The 18,547-nt window shown below is 46.7% G+C and overlaps 1 protein-coding gene across 4 annotated transcripts in view; it reads right to left on the bottom strand.

Moving 5' to 3' along the window:
• Positions 1-1,724: 1,724 nt before the first annotated feature.
• LOC130356604 (uncharacterized) overlaps positions 1,725-18,547 on the bottom strand; it is a 122,852-nt gene continuing 106,029 nt past the window's right edge. Inside the window, exons 1-4 of one of the 4 annotated variants that reach the window (XM_056558365.1) lie at positions 6,699-7,338; positions 4,248-4,379; positions 3,249-3,409; positions 1,725-2,026 (exon numbers count right to left, since the gene is read on the bottom strand). In XM_056558365.1, the coding sequence (XP_056414340.1) occupies positions 2,015-2,026; positions 3,249-3,409; positions 4,248-4,379; positions 6,699-7,323 (930 nt within the window). In that variant the 5' untranslated portion in view covers positions 7,324-7,338 and the 3' untranslated portion in view covers positions 1,725-2,014. Of the gene's footprint in view, positions 2,027-2,269; positions 3,410-4,247; positions 4,380-6,698; positions 7,800-7,893; positions 7,927-18,547 lie in introns of those variants that run through there. The other 3 variants (XM_056558366.1, XM_056558367.1, XM_056558364.1) reach the window with 3 other exon arrangements.

Genomic DNA, 18,547 nt, shown 5'->3' with positions numbered 1-18,547 from the left:
GAGGGAGCAGGGGCACCAGCACCCATAACGGCTGGCAATGCAGGGGTTAATACCGGCCGGGAAACTACAGCAGGCTGCCCTGAATTACCTGGAACTGCCGGGACCTGCAGGGAAGCACGCGAAGCAGCCGAAGAGACCCCCACAGCTTCCTGTGACACCTGACCCGGAAGGGGCGGAGCTACAACCCGAGCCGCGGCCACTGCCGCACCAGGGGCCGAAACTACAGCTGAGGAGGCCATGCGGGCAGCAAAGCGCCCCCTCCTACTAGCAGAAGACCTAGGGGGACTGGGGCTCAGACGCGCCGGAGGGCGCGATGCACGGGCGGTCCGTCGCCCCCGTACAGCAGGACCTACCGGCCGAGATCCACTACTAACCGCAGCAGCAGGAAGCCCTAGCCCAGCCAGTAGCTGAGATAAGGCGCCTGGATCAGCCAACACCCGCTCCCGGATAGCATTCCATACAGCCTCGTCAGCCATCTCCGGAGCAAGCTGTCTTCTCAGGAGCGCTGGTGAGTACAAAAGGACTAACCAGGGGGTGGGGTGGACCTAAATATATCCTGGGCGTGCCTTAATTCCCCTCCTACTAACCCGGGAAAGCAGGGGGGAGGGGGAACTATCCTGGGCTCTATGTTAACCCCTACCGTCCCGTGCAGTCAGGGCCACCTATCCCTAAACGGGCAGGTAACCTACATACACATACACTGCCACTGTACATACACATACAGCCATCATAAATATATACACTGCCTCTGTATACACATACACTGCCACTGTATATACACACACATCCATCATAACTATATACACTGCCTCTATATACACATACACTGCCCCTTTATACACACATGACCATCATACACAGCTTCTATATGCATATACACTGCCACTATATAGACACTCACTGCCATCATACACACATATACAGCCACTATATACACATACACTGCCACTGTATATACACATACAGCCATCATAAATATATACACTGCCTCTGTATACACATACACTGCCACTGTATATACACATACATCTAGGGCTGGGCGGTATACCGGTTCATACAGAATACCAAAATTTTTGGGCTGCACGATATGAATTTTCCCCCATACCGCAATACCGGTATGGCCCCTCCCCCTTGGGAATGAATAATCAGCCCAGCGCAGTGCTGTCCCCACATCGGGGAACTAATCATACGTGACCCGCCAGCACTGTTCTACTCCCCCCACCAAATCATGTGTCCCGCCAGCGCTGTTCTGCTCCCCCCACCAAATCATGTGACCTGCGAGCGCTGTTCTGTTCCCCCCAACAAAATCATGTTACCCGCCAGCGCTGTTCTGCTCCCCCCCCCCCCCCCCATTATCAGCCCAGCGGGGTACTACTCATATGTATCCCGCAAGAACTGCCCTCCTCCTCTTCGTTGGGGGCTGCCGGCGCTGGAACTCACTGTACGCCAGTGGTCTCCAACCTGCGGACCTCCAGATGTGGCAAAACTACAACTCCCAGCATGCCCGGACAGCCAACGGCTGTCCAGGCATGCTGGGAGTTGTAGTTTTGCAACAGCTGGAGCACCGCAGGTTTGAGACCACTGCTGTATGCTGTATCCCTATGCCCGGGCTGCAAAAGATAAAGAAAATAAACTTTAACTTACCTACGTCTGCTTTACGCTGGGGAATGGAACGTCAGACAGCCGTCAGCCTATCACCGGCTGGAGCGATGTCCCGCCCTGGCCAGTGATAAGCTGAGCCCACTGTCATGTAAGACTGACAATAGGTGACCTTCAGTTTATTTATGTTTCTAACTGTTCGCTGGATATAATAAAAACACTGACCACTTCTAACTTTTGCTGGACAACTGGGGGTCGGCCACAGCGTTTATTTAATAACCATTAAAATAAACCATTTATATCCGAACTTCTGATTGAACACTCTCAGAGGTAAGCGGTCAGCCGGCCGCCCTCTTCGACGGGCATCACACTCTACTCTCCAGGAAAATCTCCTCCAAATTTCTCCTCCGCCACGCTATGACTTAGCCTAAAAGAGAATAACATTAAAACGGGAACCAAAACACAACTCGCTCCACATCACCAGATCCCAAGGTCAAAAAGACCTAACAGGCACCATCCAGCCGAATAGTCCTAAAAGTCCCACGGGACCCACCTTTTACCAAGGGATAAAACACCGACACAAAGTAAGATAATATTTCCCTTTTTTTTTTTTTTTTTTTATTATCACCCAATTTTTTTTTATTTTTTTTTTTTTTTTTTATATACCAAAACAGAACGTATAAGGGGTGGGTGGGCGGGACATCTTCTCACTTGCCGGGGACTCCACAAAGAGGAAGCCGGAAGCCTCACAACACATTTTATCCCCTATTACTCCTCCTCCCCTTCCTGTTAACTTAGCCTATCCCTGTCCTCCTGCCCTTCTAGGTTACACCCCCCCTATTTCTCCAGCTCCTCATTTTATTCTTCTCTTCTAACTTTTATTTAACCCCCTCCTTGCCAGTCCGAGACGCCGCCTCCTAAATGGCGCGGCGTCGAACAGACTGACAATAGGTGACCTTCAGTTTATTTATGTTTCTAACTGTTCGCTGGATATAATAAAAACACTGACCACTTCTAACTTTTGCTGGACAACTGGGGGTTGGCCACAGCGTTTATTTAATAACCATTAAAATAAACCATTTATATCCGAACTTCTGATTGAACACTCTCAAAGGTAAGCGGTCAGCCGGCCGCCCTCTTCGACGGGCATCACACTCTACTCTCCAGGAAAATCTCCTCCAAATTTCTCCTCCGCCACGGAGGAGTTCGGCAAGGAACTAAGCCGCACTCCGACCCCCACCGAGGAGAAATAACGCCTGCTCCACCCCATCCTGTAGCCCCGACAGAAAAATATCAGTGCCTATGTCATTCAGATGAACACCATCCGCAATCATTAACCGGCGATTATCACCTTCCAATTGCCTGTGTCTCACTACCACACCCCCTTTGGACCTCACATACCTCGCCATACGGGAATTAACTGTACGACGAGCTTTTTCAATAGCCTGAGCCTCCCTGGCCCCTTGCCACGTCACCCTGGGAACCATTTCTGACCAGACTACCACCATCTCCCTGAAAAATTCCCGAATCCTCTCAACATCCGCTTTCATCAAAGTAATGAGTTCAGCCATTCTCATGGAACAAAGGTCATTGCCCCCCGCATGAATCACAAGCACCACAGGGGAATTGACAACACGAGCAATACCCACCGCCTCCACCAGCACCCGAAGCCACTTGAGTCCACCGATTCCTCTCCATTGAACATCATTGGGAAAACCAAGGGACTGTCCACCTGGCCTGCAAGCAGCTCTCTGTCCAGCCCGAAAGATGAAAGAATGACCCAGAAAAACCACAACAGGAGAACGAGAACCTGAAACGAAAAACAAATTAAAGCAACAGTTCCGGGCGAACATAAGAGGCGTAACAATCTGATTTCCACCGGCCTATTCTCCTGATCTCAGCCGCAGGCAGACCCGCCCGTGCAGCCTCAGTGGCTGCCCCAATCCTGAAAGAATGCGTACCATATTCTCCCTCTGGGAAACCCAGAGCCACCAGACATCTCTTAAAAACTGCCCCAAACTGAAAGCGGGGAACCTGACTCATGCAAAAGGAAATTACGCCCTGACGGGCGCACTAACACGTAAGAACCCACTAAACGCACCGGGCAGGCACTGCCCGACACTACACTAAGGGTCAACCATTCCCCCTGCCTAACATATCCGTCTTCGACTTTCTCACCTTGACCTGAACCGAGGATTCCGTCAACATTACATCGTCTTGCAACAAACCCCCCACCCCACCTGCGGAACTAGGGACCAACTCCCCCACCCTAAGAGCCCCAAAGAAGGCCAAAGAAAAAGCCACCTGAAATAAGAGGGACTCATAAGGAGAACGACAAACCCCTTGCAAGGCAGCCATTAAGGACAACAATAAGGAAAAGGAAACTGGCCGTCTAGCATCTGAAACCCTGGGCGTCCTATCCCAACCTTTGAGCGCTTGCAAAATAGAAAAACGCTTAGTAACATCAACCCAACCCCTTAATTTAAAGTGAAAACTAAGGCCCGAAAGCCTCCGTCTAGCTACTATTGCTGACCTGCCCAACTCTCGCATGCGTAACAGATAATCCACGGTGACAGTAAAACGCCATTCATCATCACCCGCCACATCCCGGCCACCCACCAGTTCCAGCCATTCACCCCACGCCTTACCATGTCCAGACCAAGTAGCCGGGGTAACTGACGAGGACACCAATGGCATCAATCTCTGCTCACCACCTCCCAAAGGAAAGAGGGGCATTGCCGGCCCTCCAATGCCGCATCCGGACACAACTCTCGGAATTCCTGGAAATTAAAACGAGACAATGCATCAGCAACTGAGTTCTCAATACCAGGCACATGGCGAGCCCTGAAAAGCACATTAAGCTCTAGACAGCGGAGAACTAAACGCCGAAGCAGAGATAGAACAGGAAAAGAAGAAGAAGATAGATGATTAATACAATGCACAACACTGAGGTTATCCGTCCAAAAACAAACCTTCCGGTTCTCAAAACGATCCCCCCACAACTCCAGGGCTACTAATATGGGAAAAAGTTCGAGAAGCGTTAAGTTGCGACAGAAACCGTTATCCACCCAAAGAACAGGCCAACGTTCAGCACACCACTCCCCGTCCAGGAAAGCCCCAAAACCCACCGAGCCAGCCGCGTCAGTAAAAAGGGCTAAATCAAAGTTAGAAATCACAGGCTGTTGCCAACAGGTGCGACCATTGTACCGGGCAAGGAAATCAATCCATACCCCACAATCAGCTTTTAGAGGCCCAGTAACCCTGATCCTGTGCTCTGGTCTGCGAGCGCCCTTGGTGGCAAGAGAAAGCCTTCTGGAAAAAACCCGCCCCATAGGCATAATTCTACAAGCAAAAACTAATAAACCCAAAAGGGATTGCAATTGGAAAAGAGTAACCTTGTTGGCTGCACAAAAACCCATCAGCTGATCCCGAAGCCTGTTCAACTTGTCCACCGGCAAGCGAAAGACCATGTCCACGGTGTCAATTTCGATGCCCAGAAAGGACAACCTCGTGACAGGACCCTCCGTCTTCTCCTTGGACAAGGGAACACCGAATCTACTCATAAGGGAACTAAAACAGTCTAACAAAAATTGACAACGGGAAGAATCACCTGGAGCAACGAACAAAAAATCATCCAGGTAATGTATAATCGAGTCTGAACCCGCCTCAAAGCGAACAGCCCATTCCAAGAAGGTACTGAACATCTCAAAATAATGACAAGAAATCGAGCAACCCATAGGAAGGCAGGCATCAAAATAATAAAAACCATCTACCATACAACCCAGAAGGTGATAGCATTCCGGATGCACCGGCAAGAGCCGAAAAGCTGACTCAATGTCCGACTTGGCCAAAAATGCGCCCCGTCCGGCCCTGCCTACCAAATGGACCGCTCGATCAAAGGAGACGTAGGAGACTGAAGCATCCTCCTTAGATATGCCATCGTTCACCGACGTGCCCTTTGGATAAGACAAGTGATGAATTAAACGATAACTACCCACTTCCTTCTTCGGGACCACACCTAAAGGGGACACCCTCAGGTTCTCATATGGGGGGGCCAAAAACGGACCCATCATATGACCAAAATTTACCTCTTTTTGAACCTTTTCCCGGAGAACCTGTGGGAGTTCCCTGGCGGATTTCAAGTTTTTTGCCAGCTGAGGGGATCGGGAGGGAACAAACGGTATGAAAAAACCAATCGAAAAACCCTCCATAATTTGCTCTGCAGCCGCCCTATCCGGGTACCTATTTAACCACGGCAGCATCCCTTCCACCGACACCGGACTCTTTGCATTCAGCCTGACCCTGGGGCCTGCTGGGTTGCTTAACCTGCTTGGTGCAACGCACTGCTGCATGAGATCCGCCACAGGTGGAACACTCATGTTTAAATTTACAGAGGCCATAGAACTTACAGTGCCCCTCATTGAACAACCAGCAGGCTCCTGGGCGGCGGACGGCCACTGAACCTGAGGCAGCCTGCTGCCCCCCAGTGACCCCAGATTGAAAGGGAGGAACTCTCTGTGACATCATAAGTCGCAACCAGACATCTGTCGCTTTTACCCCCCAACCCAAATCCGGTTGCAACGCAAGGCGGCGACGAAACTCCTCGTCATATCGCCACCATGCGTTACCGCCGTATGACTTATGAGCATTGAATATAGCATCCATGTACATAAAAAGTTCTGAGCAACGCTCGGGATGCCGATGCCCCATCACACAACCCAGAACAGCGAAGGCCTGGAGCCAATTTCCCATCGTCTTCGCTACACTAGGTTTCCTATCCACGAACCTATCCTGAGTAACCGGTCTACGCTCCCTATCCACTGTATGCTGATCAACTGATACCAACGACCATATGTCTATATACTGATTGGCCCAAATTTTTTCCCGTACAGTATCATCAATATGGGCCCCCAGATGACTGAGTCCGCAGAAAATTGCTTCCTTGTGCAGGCCCGCCCGCACCGGGGACGCCTTCCGTTGGGTAGCAGCCGATGGCGGAACAGAACCTGGGGACTCAAACCGATGCAACAAGGCCTTAAGGGCCGGAATAAAACCCTGGACCCCTCCCTCACCCCAAACCCCAGATAAATCACACTTACCAACTGCCGGGGCAGGAACCGGAATCACATGCGGGGCCGCCGGCCCCGTTGGATCCAATGGCGTAACAGCAATGGGGACATCGTGTGAGCGTGTAGCACCGCAGGTCGAACGACGGGAGGATCTTGAAATCCCCCGCCGAGACCCACGTCGGTGTGACCTCCTATCTGGACTCATAGAGCTATCGGATGAATATTCTGAGGAGGAAGGGGACCTCCAGCGGGAGGACCTGGACCGACATCGATGACTGTGATATCTGGATTCGTGGCCCTTGCGACCTCGGCGGCGCCTCCCGGAACCGCTAGCCTCGCCACGGTTTTCACGGGCAGAGCCCCTGGCGGACCCAGATGAAGATCGCCTGCACCCTCCAGATGGGCCAGCAACTTCCGGCTGCACGGTATGGGGAAGTATAACCGCTTGCTGATCCATAATGGGAAGCTGGGGGGGAGATAAAGCAACACTAGCAGCGGGAACCACAGGAGCCCCAAGTCCCCCAGCAGCATCTAAAGGCACAGGAGAAGGATCAGGGGACGGAGTAACAATTGCAGCGGGCCCCTGAAGGACCCCTGCCAGTGCCTCACCCTCGTACACTGAGGAGGATGAAGACGCCTGCTGGGTGTTGCCCATATCCCTAGGGGGCAAACGTACTGGTAGGGGACTGGGGGCAGAAACAGTGGGTGCAGAGGAATCCAGAAGGGGGCTGTAGATAGAAGTAGGGGGTGGGGAATCTCTAAGCAAGGGGCAAGGGACGGGAGTAGTAGGAGCAGACCCTAACAGCTGGGCACTAGAGCCAGAAGCAGCAGCCGCTGCAGAGCAATGTACCTGGGCCACGTGAAGCTGCTGCCTAACTGCTGGTAACATGGGAAGAGAGAGAGGCGTGCACAAGGGAGGGGGCGGAGCCGGCGCCGCCGCGCGAGCAGCCCGAGAACCACGCCCCCCTCCATGCTTTGCACTATCGCTCCGTCCAGCGTGGCCACGCCGTCTGGACATAGGGGGACTAGGACTAAGCCTAGCCGGAGGACGGGATCCGCGCGACGGGCGCCCCGATCCCGACACCTCCGACGGCGCAGACACTTGACTCGGGGGAGGTGTAAGGGAAGGGTTCCCCAGCCCGGCAAGCAGCCGTGCCAGGAAACCCTCCCCATGCAACGCCCTCTCCCGGATTCTCTCACAGAGGTCGTCGGCCATAATAGCTACCTGCTGCACAGAAGCTTCTCACTTGCCGGGGACTCCACAAAGAGGAAGCCGGAAGCCTCACAACACATTTTATCCCCTATTACTCCTCCTCCCCTTCCTGTTAACTTAGCCTATCCCTGTCCTCCTGCCCTTCTAGGTTACCCCCCCCCCCCCTATTTCTCCAGCTCCTCATTTTATTCTTCTCTTCTAACTTTTATTTAACCCCCTCCTTGCCAGTCCGAGACGCCGCCTCCTAAATGGCGCGGCGTCGAACAGAAGCTGGCTTATCTTTTGCAGCCTGGGCATAGGGATACAGCGTATAGCAGTTGTCTCAAACCTGCGGACCTCCAGCTGTTGCAAAACTACAACTCCCAGCATGCCCAGACAGCCGTTGGCTATTAGAGACCACTGGCGTGCAGTATAGAGTTCCATCGCCGGCGGCCCCCAACAAAGAGGAGGAGGGCAGTGCTTGCGGGTGACATATGTGAGTAGTACCCCGCTGGGCTGATTAATTAATTGGGGGGGAGCAGAACAGCACTGGCAGGTAACATGACTTGGGGGGGGGGGAGCAAAAGAGTGCTTGCTGGGGTCACATGATTTGTGGTGGGGTGGGGGTGAAAGAAATACCATTATATATCGTGGAACCGCCATACGTTACAAAAATACCGTGATACACATATTTGGTCATACCGCCCAGCTCTACACACATCCATCATAAATATATACACTGCCTCTATATACACACACTGCCCCTTTATACACACATGGCCATTATAAACACATACACAGCTTCTATATGCATATACACTGCCACTATATAGACACACACTGCCATCATACACACATATACAGCCACTATATACACTGCCACTGTATATACAGTCACATCAATTATAAATATATACACTGCCTCTATATACACATACACTGCCACTGTATATACACACACATCCATCATAAATATATACACTGCCTCTATATACACACACTGCCCCTTTATACACACATGTCCATCATACACACATACACAGCTTCTATATGCATATACACTGCCACTATATAGACACACACTGCCATCATAAATATATACACTGCCTCTATATACACTCACTGCCCCTTTATACACACATGGCCATCATACACATACACAGCTTCTATATGCATATACACTGCCATCATACACACATATACAAGCACTATATACACATACACTGCCACTGTATATACACACACATCCATCATAAATATATACACTGCCTCTATATACACACACTGCCCCTTTATACACACATGGCCATCATACACACATACACAGCTTCTATATGCATATACACTGCCACTATATAGACACACACTGCCATCATACACATATATACAGCCCCTATATACACATACACTGCCACTGTATATACACACACCCATCATACATATATACACTGCCTCTATATACACACACTGCCCCTTTATACACACATGGCCATCATACACATACATAGCTTCTATATGCATATACACTGCCACTATATAGACACACACTGCCATCATACACATATATACAGCCACTATATACACATACTCTGCCACTGTATATACACACACACACCCATCATACATATATACACTGCCTCTACACACACACTGTCTCTTTATACACACATGGCCATCATACACATACACAGCTTCTATATACACACACTGCCCCTTTATACACACATAGCCATCATACACACATACACAGCTTCTATATACACACACTGCCCCTTTATACTTTATACACACATGGCCATCATACACACATACACAGCTTCTATATACACACACTGCCCCTTTATACACACATAGCCATCATACACACATACACAGCTTCTATATACACATACACTGCCCCTTTATACTTTATACACACATGGCCATCATACACACATACACAGCTTCTATATACACACACTGTCCCTTTATACTTTATACACACATGGCCATCATACACAGCTTCTATATACACACACTGCCCCTTTATACACACATGGCCATCATACACACATACACAGCTTCTATATACACACACTGCCCCTTTATACACACATAGCCATCATACACACTTATACATCCACTATACACACATGCACTGCCCCTTTATACTTTATACACACATGGCCATCATACACAGCTTCTATATACACACACTGCCCATATATATATATATATATATATATATATATATATATATACACACACAAACAGCCCCCATACAAGTAAGTACCTGTGTGCAGTGTAGCTTGCTGCTCCGCTCCTCTATTGCAGAACTGGGCAGGAAGAGGAGGGACACGTGAGCCGACGTCACTGGCCAGCTGCTACTAGCAGGCCCTGCTGGTAACTGAGAGTCGCGCACAGGCATGTCTCATACCAACTGCAGCCCCTGCCATTTTAAAGTGACAGTGTGCTGCCCTCCTCGCAAGAAAGACTGTTGGGGCCAAGTGGGCTCCCCTGAGGGTCCGGGCCCCTTACTGTACCCCCCTGATGGCGGCCCTGTCTGTGTGACCCTATTCTTAAGAGGTTAATTACATTTCAGTATAGAGGTAAAATTAACCAATCAGCAAAGTCTTACCAAGCGAAAATAAAAGCCTGGACTGAACCATTGACTGGTGGGTAAAATAAACTAGCAGGTCAACAGCAGCAAAATGGATGATATTAAAAGAAATGAGAGCAAGAAGACAAAGCACTTTCCCATCTTTGTTTCAATCATATAGCTACCATCTTTATCATTTTTACTGTGTTTTTGGGGCAGTTTATATGGTCCTGTAGTAGTACAGTCCAGCTAGGAGCAGTTGCTATGACAACTGTTATGCTGCAGCAGCCATTTTAACTGCCATCCTAGAAACAGCTTAACAACCAGTCGAGCGCCTGTCCTGAGTGCCCCCCAAATGTATGAAGAAGATGCCACTTCTCTCTGTGCCCTGGTCTGATAATGTAAGGTGATTACAGATTGCGTACAGGTTTGGGCAGTGTTGGCACAGATGTGAGCGCTCCCATTACACCAAATATCTACAGTCTAGGACAGTGTTTCCCAACCAGTGTGTCTTCAGCTGTTGTAAACTACAACTTCCAGGGCGCCCAAACAACAGAAGGCTGTCTGGGCATGTTGGGAGCTGTAGTTTTGCAAAAGCTGGAGATGGGTTGGAATTCCACTTTTTGGGCAAAAACACCAAGAAAAACACCAATTCTGCCGCATGGCGTTTTTTAGGCCAAAAAATGCTGTGGCCAGATGTTAGCTGTAAATCAATGAGAAATCGCAAAATTTTTTACTTTGGCGTTTTTTTTAATACTTTTGGCGTTTTTCCACTCTTTTTTGGCGTTTTTCAGATCATTGGTAATTGCAGCATGTTGAGCCACTGGCATTTTTTTTTTGTCAAAATCATGGCGTTTTTCTCCCATTGAAGTCTATGGGAGTGAATAAAATTTCCAAGAAAAACGATATGCGGGTTTTAACTTTGGCGTTTTTTCATGCGGTTTTCATTCTTTTTTGGACTTTAGCGATCCAAAAAAGTGATGGAGATACCTTTTTTAATAAAATTTCATGGGTACCATTAAAAAAAATAAAAAAGATACAATAGTAAAGGAAAAAATTGTATCTAACGAAATGTATCTTTTTTATAATAACATTTTCCTCTGGACAGGTTTTGAGAGGAAAAGTTGCTGAGTTGCCCATAGCAACCAATCAGATTGCTTCTTTCATTTTTAACAAGGCTTCTGAAAAATGAAAGTAGTAATCTGATTGGGCAACTCAGCAGATTTCCCTCTGGACAGGTTTTGATAAATCTCCCCCTGTGTTTTTCACTTTTTTTTTTTTTATTTTTTTTTTATTTTTTAGGTAGTACTACTACTCCCAGCATAGAAAACACTGTTCCAGTTAGTACCTGTACTAATTGACAGATTGCCTGTTGTGATCCTCCTGTATAATTACTAGATGCAGCGGCCACTCTTCTATGGTCCCCTACACTGCCGTATATATACACCTATTCATATTTCCCGCAGAGAGCTGTGATTGGCCAGATGGTTCCAGCCAATCAAAGCTCTCTGTGGGAAATCGGAATATGCGTATATATACGGCCGCTGCATCTATACATTATACAGGAGGATCACAGCGGGTGTCAGGAGGAGTGATACCCGCTGTGATCTTTCCTTACCTGCAGGTACTACTACTCCCAACATGGAGCACACTCTGCTCACTGCTGTGAGATGTAGTACCTGCATTAATAGACAGATCGCAGTGAGTGTCAGAAGTTACACTCGCTGCGATCTGTCTATTAATGCAGGTACTACAGCTCCCAGCATGGAGCAGAGTCTGCTCCATGTTGGGAGTAGTAATACTTGCAGTTAAGGACACATCACAGTAGATGTCACTACTGGCACCTGATGTGATCGTCTTGTCTATTGAAGAGATGGGGCGGCTGTATACAGCACTCGCATGTCTGCTCTGTACTCCGGCCACTCAATCATTGATATTTCCCTCAGAGCTGTGATTGACTGCAACCATCCGGCCAATCACCACTCTGGGTGGGAAATATGAATGAGTGATGTTCTATTCCCATCACTGGCCGGAGTACAGAGCAGAGATGTTAGTGCTGTGTAGAGCTGCATCTCTGCTATATAATGGACGATCGCATCGGGTGTCAGGACTGAGACCTGGGGCGATATGTCTATTACTACAGGTATTACTGCTCCCATCATGGAACACTCTGTTCCATGCTAGGAGTAGTAGTACTACCTAAAAAAATGTAAAAAATAGAGAAAAAAGGGAAACACACACTTTATTAAACATTAATTCAAATTTAGTCATACAAAATTTAGATTTCGTTAAAAAAAAAATTTTGCCATCACTACTGCATCTTTTTTTATTTTATTTTTTGGTACCAAACTAATTTTGGATACCGAAAAAAAAAAAAAATAAAAAAAAAAAAAGGTGTCAAGAATGCAATTTCCACACAAATGAAAAACAAAAAAAACAAAAAATAACAAATGCAGGACATTGCACTGGCGCTTTTTCAGGCGTTTTTATCAACCCAAAAAACGCAGGACAAAAAAACAAGTATAAACTTAGCCTTACACTGGTAGGGAAATACTGGTCTTAAAATTGGCAGAGTGGAATACTAAGCACACACACACACACACACACACACACACACACACACACATATATATATATATATATATATATATATATATATATATATATATTGCTATCTACTTAATATATATGGAAATATAGATATGTATAAAGTGTAGTGTAATGTAGAACAAAACCATGTCAAAACACCTCTCAGTAAGGTAACACCTGATTGGCTGATGAAACAAAGAGACCATTAGAACATTGGCTGCTGACATCACAGTAGGGCAGCTGGTGACATCATCATAACAGACATGATACGTAGCCAGATGAACAGAAAAATCTCTCATTTGCTCACTAGAGTTTAGCAGAGACACATGTCAGAGCCCATTGCCCATTGCTGTAGTTTTCTAGTGACTTTATCGTCTTTTTCCATTGTCATAAAATGAAGTAAACAAAGAAAAAATAATTTAGTGGAGAAAGGAGAAGATGGAAGAGAGCTGAACGGAGACCAGAACAGTGGAAACCGTGTCCAGGAGCCGCCCAGTACAGCTAAGGTACAGAGAAAGAAAAGGTTATTACATTCCTGCTAAATATCTGGGCCTGAATGACCTAAAAGAGAAAGAAAACTTCCAGCAAAGAAGAGAGAAGTGTAAGTGGCCTTCAAGGACCCTGCTACATCCATCTGATGGGCAGCTCAGGTAGGAGGACATCATGGAAGAGCTAGAATTGTCTATCACTTTTACCACAGGACTCATGGTTACAGCCACAATAGGCCAGATTTACTATTGCAAGGGGGCCAAATTGACTGGTGCCATATTTAGGGTAGGTTCACACGTACAGGATCTGCTACATATTTTCAGTGGCTGATTTTGCTACCCATTGACCTCAGTATATGTAGCAGATCCTGTACATATTATGAGTTTTATACACTTTTCAGGTGCATTCAAAAAAGGGGGAGTGGTTTAATAAAAAGGTGGTCTGACCTAGGCTGCGGCATCATGCGCTAAAAATGCACCAAACTTCTGGAGTAAATTTCTGCTACAGTTTAAATGGGTTATCCAGGGTTAGGAAAACATGGCTTTCATCCAGAAACATAGCAGCTCAGTAGAAGTCAATGGAGCCAGGTTGCAACCTGAGGAAAGGTGTGGTGCTGTTTTTGGAAGACCACTTTAAAGCTATGTTCATACATTGAATTTTCAATGGTATTTATAGCTGTAAAAAAAATATGGCCGTTTGTCTACAGTGGGAAATCCACCACTACAAGCGGACACAAAGCTATCCAGCTGCAGCAGGGGGCTCGCTCTATTGACTGCCATTGTTGCTTCCGCAGTGTGAAATACACTACGGATATGCTCTGTGTGACCCAACATTTTAATATAGAGGTCAAATCAACCAATCAGCAGAGTCTTACCAAGTACAGTGCCAGTCCCGAGTATCCCCCCCCCCCCCCAATTGTATAGAGATGATGCCGCTTATCTTTTTGTCCTGTTTCTTTAATGGAAGTAGATCACAGATGGCACACAGGTTTGGACAGTGTTGGTAGAGAAGTGAGTGCTCCCATTACACTTAGTACTAAATATTCTACAGTCTAGGACAGTGTTTTCCAACCAGTGTGCCCTCGGCTGTTGCAAAACTACAATTTAGCATGCTGGGAGTTGTAGTTTTGCAAAAGCTGGAGGTACACTGCTTGGGAAACAGTCTTGTCTAGGAGATGGAAACATACATTCATTCTGACTTCCTGATCCTCATGTCACCTTTGTATGTGGATTTGTCTTTATTTGGCCGGATTGTACAATGTAAAAACCTAATAAAGTTCTATGGGGCCACACTTTGCTTCTATATGGCGACCATTGGGAAAGCATTTGCTACATTTTCCTTGATTTTCCTCATCAATCTGCCCTAGATTTGTTTTCTATATTATTAATAACTGCTACATGAACTCTTTCAAGACTAAGGCCCCCACTTCTCTGAATGTCAACAGCACAATGTTACCCTGACATATACGGAAAGATAATGGGGGAGATTTATCAAAACCTGTCCAGAGGAAAAGTTGCCCAGTTGCCCATAGCAACCAATCAAATGTCTTCTTCCATTCTTAACAAACATCTGGCCCTTCAGATGTTGCCAAACTACAACTCCCAGTATGTCTGGGCAGTCTGAGCATGCTTGGAGTTGTAGTTTTGCAACATCTGGAGGGCTACAGTTTGGACACCACCACACAGTGGTCTCCAAACTGTTCTCCTCCAGTTGTTGCATAACTACAACTCCCAACATGCCCTTCGGCTGTCTGGGCATGCTGGGAGCTGTAGTTTTGCAACAAGTGGAGGCACACGGGTTGGGAAACATTGTCTGTTTCCTAATTTAGTGTTTCCCAACCCGTGTGCCTCCAGCTGTTGCAAAATTATAACTCCTAGCATGCACTGACAGACCATGCATGCTGGGAATTGCAGTTCTGCAACAGCTGGAGGCGCACAGGTTGGGGAACACTGAGTTAAGTAACAAACTCTCAGTGTTTTACAACCAGTGTGCCTCCAACTGTTGCATAACTACAACCCCCAGCATGTACAGACAGCTAAAGGGCATGCTAGAAGTTGTAGTAGTATGCCTCCAGCTGTTGCATAACTACAAGTCCCAGCACGCCCTTCAGCTGTCACTGCATGTTGAGAGTTGTTGTTTTTGCAAAAGCTGAAGGCACACTGGTTGCAAAACACAGAGTTTGTTACCTAACTCAGTGTTTCGCAACCAGTATGCCTCCAGCTGTTGCAAACTACAACTCCCAGCATGCCCTATAGCTGTCCGTACAAACTGGGAGTTGTACTTTTGCAACAGCTGGAGGCACACTGGTTGCAAAACTTTGAGTTAAGTAACAAACTCTTAGTGTTTTGCAACCAGTGTGTCTGCATAACTACAACCCCCAGCATGCACGGACAGCCAAAGGGTATGCTGTGAGTTGTATTTTTGCAACAGCTGGGGGTTAGCCTCTTCCCCCCCATGTGAATGTACAGGGTACATTCACACGAGCGGGGGTTTACAGTGAATGAAGTTTTAGATGTAGCAAATTTTCCGCTGCAGCTCAAACTCCCAGCGGGAAACTTGCTGTAAACCCCCGCCCATGTGAATGTACCCTAAAAACACTACACTACACAAAATAGTGTGGAATGTGTATATGTAGTGAAAACACTACATATACACATTCCCCTACACATTTACCCCCCTCCCCCAATAAAAATGAGAAACGTCTGGTACAGCACGGTTTCTAAAACAGAGCCTCCAGATGTTGCAAAACAACAACTCCCAGTGTTGCAACAGCTGGAGGCACCCAGTTTGGGAACACTGCGATAGGGTAATTTTGGTATCTGAGTGTAATCCCTGTGCAAATCCCTAATTTAGGCATCAAATGCACATTGTGCTCTCTCACTTCGGAGCCCTGTCGTATTGCAAGGCAACAATTTAGGGCCACATATGGAGTATTTCCATACTCGGGAGAAATTGCCTTACAAATTTTGGGGGGCATTTTCTCCTTTTACCCATTATGAAAAGGTAAAGTTGGGGTCTACTCCAGCGTGTTTTTTCTTTTTTACACTAACATGCTGGTGTTTCCCCATACTTTTCATTTTCACAAGAAGTAAAAGGAAAAAAAAGACCCCCAAAATGTGTAATGCAATTTCTTCTGAATACTGAAATACCCCATATGTGAACGTAAAATGCTCTGCGGGCACACAACGAGGCTCAGAAGTGAGAGCGCCATGTACATGTGAGATGATTTGTACAGGAGTGGCTTATCATTACAGCGGTTCTGACATAAACGCAAAAAAGAAACACCCACATGTGACCCCATTTTGGAAACTACACCCCTCACCGAATGTAAAAAGAGCTATAGTGAGTCTTAACACCCCACAGGTGTTTGAAGAATTTTCATTAAATTTGGACGTGAAAATAAAAAATTTGTATTTTGTTCACTAAAATGCTGGTGTTATCCCAAATTTTTCATTTTCACAAGGGGTAATAGGAAAAAAGCCCCCCATAATTTGTAACCCCATTTCTTCTGAGTATGGCAATACCGCCATTGGGCTTTTGGAGAGAGAATGTGTCTGGAATTAAAGGCCATGTGCGTTTACAAAACCCCCATGGTGCGAAAAAAATTACCCCCCCCCCCACATGTGACCCCATTTTGGAAACTACACCCTTAACAGAATGTAACAAGGGATGCAGTGAGCATTTACACCCCACTGGTGTCTGACAGATTTTTTTGAACAGTGGTCCATGAAAATGAAAAATTTAATTTTTCATTTGCACTGCCCACTGTTCCAAAGATCTGTCAAACACCAGTGGGTGTGAATGCTCACTGCACCCCTTATTACATTCTGTGAGGGGTGTAGTTTCCAAAACGGGGTCACATGTGGGGCGGGGGTCCATTAATCTGGCCCCCAACTTCCATTCCAAACAGATTCTCTCTCCAAAAGCCCAATGGAACTCCTTCTCTTCTGCGCATTGTAGTTTGCCCGCAGAGTACTTTAAATCCACATATGGGGTATTTCCATACTCAGAAGAAATGGGGTTAAAAATTTTGAGAGGCTTTTTCTCCTATTACCCCTTGTGAAAATAAAAAAAATTGGGGTAACTCCAGCATTTTGGTGAAAAAAAATCAAATTTTTCATTTTCACGTCCAACTTTAGCAGAAATTTAAAAAACCGAAAAGAAAATAACCCACTTAAAGATGGACCATTTGTAAGAAAAAGAATAAATTTTATTTATGGAAAGTTCCAATAATACATAAAACAAACACAGCGTGGACAAACATACGTGGGAACTAGGGAGCAGGGGGAGACCAGAAATAAAGAAATAATCCGGGTGCACTGGCCTATGGCATGTAAAAACAGGTAAATCACAAGATAAATAGATAGATGTGTAAACATGAGATATGTACAAAGGCAGAAAGCGCCTCAATGAAAGGGTAAATATTTATACAGGTCTCATATCAAGAGTACCAACATATAAAAATTGAATTGAAATGCCATAGGAAGTGATAAACATGCTAACCGGACTAAAGAAGGAACCACATGCAATGATGGTATGCAACAGTAAAACCCCCCCCAACACTCCCCAGCTACCCACCAAACCTCCGACGCGTTTCACCCAACGGGGCTTTATCCAGGATAAAGCTCCGTTGAGTGAAACGCGTCGGAGGTTTGGTGGGTAGCTGGGGAGTGTTGGGGGGGGTTTTACTGTTGCGTACCATCATTGCATGTGGTTCCTTCTTTAGTCCGTTTCGCAACCAGTATGCCTCCAGCTGTTGCAAACTACAACTCCCAGCATGCCCTATAGCTGTCCGTACAAACTGGGAGTTGTACTTTTGCAACAGCTGGAGGCACACTGGTTGCAAAACTTTGAGTTAAGTAACAAACTCTTAGTGTTTTGCAACCAGTGTGTCTGCATAACTACAACCCCCAGCATGCACGGACAGCCAAAGGGTATGCTGTGAGTTGTATTTTTGCAACAGCTGGGGGTTAGCCTCTTCCCCCCCATGTGAATGTACAGGGTACATTCACACGAGCGGGGGTTTACAGT

This window comes from Hyla sarda, chromosome 2, assembly GCF_029499605.1.
Source record: "Hyla sarda isolate aHylSar1 chromosome 2, aHylSar1.hap1, whole genome shotgun sequence".
Lineage (NCBI taxonomy): Eukaryota > Metazoa > Chordata > Amphibia > Anura > Hylidae > Hyla > Hyla sarda.
Note: the sequence above shows the minus strand (reverse complement) of the source record. Positions and strands in the feature narration are given on the sequence as shown.